The sequence below is a fragment of the Rhagoletis pomonella genome, unplaced genomic scaffold (assembly GCF_013731165.1).
Source record: "Rhagoletis pomonella isolate Grant_MI unplaced genomic scaffold, Rhpom_1.0 Rhpom_scaffold_00450, whole genome shotgun sequence".
NCBI classification, from domain to species: Eukaryota; Metazoa; Arthropoda; class Insecta; order Diptera; family Tephritidae; genus Rhagoletis; species Rhagoletis pomonella.
Genome location: NW_023459004.1, coordinates 3,918 through 10,697, shown reverse-complemented (window position 1 = coordinate 10,697; position 6,780 = coordinate 3,918). Strand labels below are relative to the sequence as shown.

The window sequence follows — 6,780 nt, the reverse complement described above, 5'->3', positions numbered from 1 at the left end:
TTACTTGATTACATATGTATCTATGTTTGTAAACTCCTGCACCAGTACTGCTTGCATGGAGATGCCAATTAAAGTTCACTTAGTTGGGATATTTTTTTTTTTTTAATTAGGCAATTTAATTATTATATTTTTAAGTACATACATACATTACGTTGTCCACTAAAATTTTCGAAAATTTCTGACCTGGCGTGAAGAACTCTTTCGGCATGACCCTTTAATCTAAGAACATTCCACGACAATCGTAGAAACATGTAGGGTGACCAGACGTCCTGATTTCGGGTCGATTAAAGTGTCCTGAATGGATCGAAATCGTTGAGGCGTTGAAATTAGAGAACATGTCAAGTTTCAGTGAAATCGATAACATTAACTATTCTTTCCGCCTGACTTCATATAAATAGTCGATACACTGTACTCAAAATTTGTGGCTGAATTATTGAGGGTTGCTCTAGCTGAATTATTGAGCTCCTGCTCAACTCCGCGCTGTCAAAGTACCGAGTAGCATCATCATGGCCGAACAGATGTGAATAGGTATGTCTAAACAATCTCTGGCTGATATCCACCACTGTGATGAAAGAACCTATCCGAGGTGAGAGCTCGGTTGGCCGAAATTATCATTGCTCTGAGCCAAATCGTGATAGAGAAGCTCGAACATAAACTCTCGAGTTGAGTCATTTTTTGATTTTATTCTAAAAGAAGAGTAACGTATTTGCAGTAGTAATAATGATCATACGTTTGCATCTGCTGCCTGGCACTAAATTCTTTTTCTTCTTCTCTGATATGCTATATTTCCGACTGGATCATTCTTGATTTTTAATACAAAAAGTTTACTCAATTTTTTCTTGACGAAGATCGTCCAATCCCTTTTCTACTATTTTAGACCTTAGTAGTCTATTTGGCTTGTACATAAAAACAAGGTTCTTGGGGAGCGATTGAGTCTCCCTTTAGAGCGGATCAGTAGAATCTACCTCATTTTTAATAATTGGAGAACAAAGATTACGTGGTTAGTGCCTTCTCTGATATCGAGGGTGCCTTCAATGTACCCTAATGTACTACTCGAGACTATAGTAAAAGCTCTCGGACAGCAAAAGCGCGGAATCGAAATCAACTTAGGTTTGAGCACCGCATGTTCTCCGACAGAGAAAATCAAGTGCTTACACTTATATCATCTATATTATCGAACTTCTGTCATACCCCCTCAATAAGTATACCACATTGCATCCACAGTATCCCTCCATCTCTCACACGAATTCTTTTTTTTTTTTTAACAATAGTAAGTACAATAAGCACCCATTGCCAGCCTCTTGCCGCAAATCTAATCTAAACTCACCTGGCATAATAAGCAGCTGCGGCCATCGCCTGCGCCGTTTCAAATCGCACCTCGATCTTGCCGTGCCGGTATGGCAGTTTGGCGGTGCCGTCCTCCTCGAGCACCAAAACATCCTGAAATTCGCCGGTGTCCTCCTCGAAAACGATGGGCAAAGCAGTGGGTCGTTGGTGATGGCTAGTAGTGGGCAAATTGTTGTTGTTGGCATTGCCGCCATTGTGTTTGGCATTATTATTATTAGTTGCATGCGCACTTTTGTTGATGCCACTGTTGCTGTGCATTGCCGTTAATGAGGTGGCATGCGACGATTTCAGTAAGCCGGCTTGTAACAACAATTCCACAGAGCTATCAGAAACATCAATGGCGGAGATGCCGCAAGTGGTGGGCTGGGAATTGGAAGTTGTAGAAGAGGACAACACCTGTGTGGATACTGTGGCTGCTGTGGCATGTATCGTTGCCTTTGTGGTGGTTAATGCCACTGCGGGTTGGGTTATCATAATTTCAGCAGCCTTCTGAGTCTTTTGTTGTTGCTGTTGCTGTGCACCGTGCTGGTCGGCATGCGCGCCCAAAGGATGCTCGCGCACTTGTATGTGTTCTGAACGCGATTGCTGCTGTTGTTGTTGTTGCTGCTGTCGTTCGCGCAACTGCTGATAGAGGTAAGGACGTTGCTCGCCATCCGCTTTCGTGCGCTGTTGCGGGTTATATTGATGCTGCTGTTGTTGTTGTTGTTGTTGCTGTTGGATTACTTGCTTTGTAGCCGCAGCTGGTGGCGCCACATATGCTGGCGGTTGCATAGGCAGCAGCTTGCTATTGAGCTTACCACCCAACTGACCAGCATCCAGTTTGCTGTGACTATTATTCGTTGTAGCTGTTGCTGCTCGCTTATTACCACCCGCTTTTGCGGCAAGCAAACGCTTTTTCAGCTGTCTCGAGGGTGGCAATGGGGGTGCTACATCTTCTGCACCAGATTTTCTAAGATTTTTAGGTGGCGGCAACGGTGGCCGCTCCTTAATTGTCTCATAGACGTGATTGAGTGGCGCAGGCGGTGGTGGTGGGTTCGCAGCTGCATCGCTCTGCAGCAGAAAATGTTGCCTGCTATCCACTGGTTCTACGTAGGCATCGGAGAATTGGAAATGTTGCTGATAGGATAAGTAGCCTCCCAACTCTGTGGAATGTATGGATTCCTGCTTGACACCAGGTTGGTTGGTTGGTGGCGCAGGCGGCGGCGGTGGTGGTGGCGGCAACTTCAAAAAGTGCACTGGCTTTTGTGCAACATGCTGCTGGTTGGGCCCACCATGTATGGGTACAAAAGTTGCCGCCGACGACAATCTGTCAACATCTTCGTGTGAGGAGTCAAATGGCTGCTGCTGTTGATTGGCAGCAGAGCGAAAGTGGCGTGGCCATTGCTGTGTACGCTGCTGAGATTGATTTTGTTGCGGCTGACTACGTTGTTGCTGACTCGAAGAGCTGGCGAAATTGAGCTCTACTTCCTGGCCCACCTGACGCGCTGCTAGGAAACGCTGCTGCTGCAGTTGCTGCTTTTGTTGCCAGTTCGGCCGCTGCTGTTGCCTCTCCTGTGTACCGTCCACTTGAAATGTCGTCTGACTTAGCAGATGATGCTCGTAAATGTCGTTCAATAGATTTGTAGCGGTTTTCGATATTTGATTAAAATTTGTTTGTTGTTGCTGTTGCTGCTGCAATGGTATACGACTCGTCTTAGCTGGCGACAAATCGCGTTGTAGCTCTATATTCGCATTGATTTGTTGCATTGCCGGCCTGCCATGTCCAGCAGCATGGCCACCAGCCACCAATGATTGCGGCATTCCCACCACCGCAATTGATTGCTTCGCTGCAGTGTCGCCAGTATTTGTATGCGATTGCTGTTGCTGATACTGTGCCGGTGCCTGTGCTTGTTGCCGCAGTATTTGTTGCTGCTGTTGTTGTTGTTCATTCCAATTGCGACTCGTTTTGGCTAATTTTTGTGCGGCACTCGAATTCTCATTGCCGATTGATTGTTGTTGCTGCTGCTGGTAGTGTTGTTGTTGCAGTTGTTGTTGTAATTTACGCTGTTGCTGATACTGATGATAGCTTTGGTGTTGTTGATGACCACCACCAGCTGTTGTTGTGGCGGCTCCATGTCCTTTTGGCTGGCCATAACGTCTTGCGGCTGAACTTGCGCCAACATTGTGGCGTGGTCGATGCACAGATGCCTGGAAAAAAGAGAATTCTTGAATGAGTTTTATCTTTGGTGAATGAGACTAAATGGATTTAACAAAATAGATTTTTTCATTCACAGCTTGAAACTTATTTTGCACATCACCTAAAGGAGGTGAAGCTCTTCTCTGGGATTTATACTGGATATAGGTATTTCGGCGCCAAGTCGAGACTGTGAACTGCTGAAAAAGAATACCGTTTAGTCATAGAAGTAAGTTTCCTGCTAAGTTAATAGGCTGTTAGGTACATAAAATAGAGTTTACCCGCGAAGACGCAAGTGAATATCTTCTCAGATAGCCAAGCAGCCAATAAGTTGCTCTCTTCTACCGCTGTTAGATCTCAACGAGTGGATGACTTTAGGAAACAGCTGGCCTTATGAAAAAATATGAAATGATCCTAATATGGGTCCTGGGACATAGGAACATTTAAGGAACCGAGGCAGCGGACGAATGTGCCCCACGCGGGGGCTTGGAGGCCTCGCTCTGGGAGGTCAAAGCAAATATTATCCGGCCAAGCCTGAATGGAATCGTACAGGATCGTATAGAATTACCCGGAAGTTTTTGGTGTCCTACATCACACTTCAAACCCGAGTTCTATTAGGAATGAAGAAAGAAAATACCTAAAAACTTACTGCTGAGTGCGCAGGGCACTGGACCATTGGGGCACATGCCGAAAGGATTGGATTTCTCTACAATAGATTCTGTCGCAGTTGCAACGACCTTGGCTCAAAAGAGACAGTCCAACACTTCCTATGCGAGTGTCCAGATCTCACAAATATGAGTGTAAAGATATCTACTCGACAATTCCTTTAGAAAATTTCAGACTGCAGCTGCCTTTCTCTGTATGAGGTATTGAAATTCATTAGTTTTTGGGATTACCACTGGATTTAAAAGTCCTCTCGATATCAATGAATGCATCACCATCACCACGTAGTCGACTAGCTCAAGCAATCTCTCAAACGTATTTAACAGAAACAATGAGAAATTTATCTGAAATCGCCGGGGGTATTACTTGCCATGGTTATAAAATTAACCCCGACCAGAACCTAATGTTTTGGGACACAGTCCTGCCTAAGCAGCCCATGTGGATAGGGGCAAGCCAACGTCGGGACACCTTCGCAAACTTTTGTAGCTGGAAAGATATGACGCCATTGAGGACACAAAGACTTGAAGGGTTTCAATGAGTTCATAAGCTCAAAACAGGCGGTGCTCGCTTATAAACTTAAAGTCCTCAGCGTCTTCAAATGCTGGATTTGTGTTCTCTTTTGGCATTCAGTTGACTATCTAACCTTGAGGCTACCGGAGCAGGTGGAACGATTGTGTCCTCTGGTATTTCCACATATACCAATGAACATATGCACATATATATACTTAAATATAAGTAAATATGTAGGCACAAATATATGTTTGTATGCACATGTGCAGCACGCCTACCTATCGACCTCCTCTCGAACACGAAAACATTGCCCATCCGCAAGAATTCATGCGTGTAAACATATTAAATTTTATTATGTAATTCACAGTTGTCCAACTGCTACCGAAATGAAACACACACCAGCAGTTGAGCTATAATTTGGATTTTACGGCATCACGTCTCATCAATTAATAAAATGGGAACGAACACGAAAAGCGTCTTCGAGTAGACACAATTAAGCCATTAAAATCGTCAAACTAGATGCACCGGCATGGGATGGACATACGTATCTACGAATGTAATTGAAGCGGAGACAAGTTGTAAAAAAAAAGCAAATGATCGAGCGGAAATCAAGCAACGGAATGAAAATAATTGCAGTGGAAGAATGCAGCACGCACAAGAAGACAAACAAATATGAAAGTGATACGACTACACAAACACAATTTCGGCAGGGAGCGGGGGGGGGGGCCGACAAGTGTGGTTGGGGAATTTGGATTTTATTACAAGTGCGGCATTTGGCTGGTCGCATGCCGCACGCCACATACCGTTTGCCACTTACCACATTGACATCGTAAAATTTACTACCAAAATAACATACCAGAAAAAAATTATCACCACCAGCAATAGCAACAACACGAGTTAGAACAATTGTCGCTATGAGAAGGAAGAATTCCATCAAAACAACACTGACGGCCCAACTGACGCACATGGAAGAGAGCAAACCACGAAAAATGCACGTGTAGGAGGAAAGCGAGCTGCTCGTAGGAAGGAAATGCGCAACGAATTGTCATGATCGTACATGAGTACATAATTAAATATATGTATATGTATGAATGTGGATATGAGTGACTGAATATTTGTAGAGCTGCGGCGTAAGTGTGAGACATGTGGTTGCATGCCACAAAGAGTTGTAAAGTTGAGAAGTCATTGAATGAGTTTAGGAATTCGGTTGCAGGAATTTTGCGATTTGATTTTTAACATATTTTTTGAATTACGCAAGCAAGTAGAGATGTATTACGCTATCTATGAGGCGCCTAAATGTAGTTGTAATGCCATACGAAATATGGTACACTCTTCTGTTTTCAGAAACATTTACGAACAAACTTTTTTGTTAAAATTTACCACTCCTTAACTTCTAACAACATCGGTCTTTTTGAGCTTTATTAAAAAAAAATAATCATTGAAAATGGTAGTGATCGGGTTAAAATGCAATAAAAGAATATTGAGCGTAGAATTTTATTGCAAGTCATCTCGAAATCAAAAATTCCGCAGGAAGATGATTACGTTAAGTGCTAAGAGGGTAGTTATTGGTTACAAAAAAAAATAATTGTGGCAAAACCGCAGGCTCCTATTTTCGCTTTTCAGTTGGCGCTCTCAAAAACAAGAATTTTGATGCAAAATATTTTTTGCAACTTTTTTTTTTTAATAAACAACGAATAAATTAAAATTTTCTTTTTCTCTTTTTTTTTAAGTTGATTTTTAAGATAAAGGGAGGGAGACGATAAAGGAACAGCGTTTTTTCATTCGAAGCAAATGGTTTAATTTAAAGTATCGAATCATCAAATCGCATACGTATGTATGTATGTTATTTAGGCCAAAAGGAAAATATTAAAAAAAAAATCCGCTGAGGTATGTACGTACCTACGTAAATAAACTTTTTACTTACAAATACGGGAGCCTCGTTTGCCGAAGAGTCGCCATCACTGCACCTGAAAAATTAGAAGAAATAAGCATCAATAAAACTAAAAGCTTATACATAGGAAACATTTAAAGAGAAACGTTTAAGCATAGAAAGGAAACAGTGAACGAAAGTGGGTTAAAAAAAAAAA

General features: G+C 42.6%; 1 protein-coding gene across 1 annotated transcript in view; it reads right to left on the bottom strand.

Annotated features, from left to right (window-relative positions):
- Positions 1–577: 577 nt before the first annotated feature.
- The window catches only part of LOC118750916 (transcription factor 20-like), a 7,398-nt gene continuing 1,195 nt past the window's right edge, over positions 578–6,780 (bottom strand). Inside the window, exons 2-3 of the mRNA XM_036485661.1 lie at positions 1,328–3,534; positions 578–686 (exon numbers count right to left, since the gene is read on the bottom strand). Coding sequence (XP_036341554.1) covers positions 578–686; positions 1,328–3,534 — 2,316 coding nt within the window. The remainder of the gene's footprint in view (positions 687–1,327; positions 3,535–6,780) is intronic.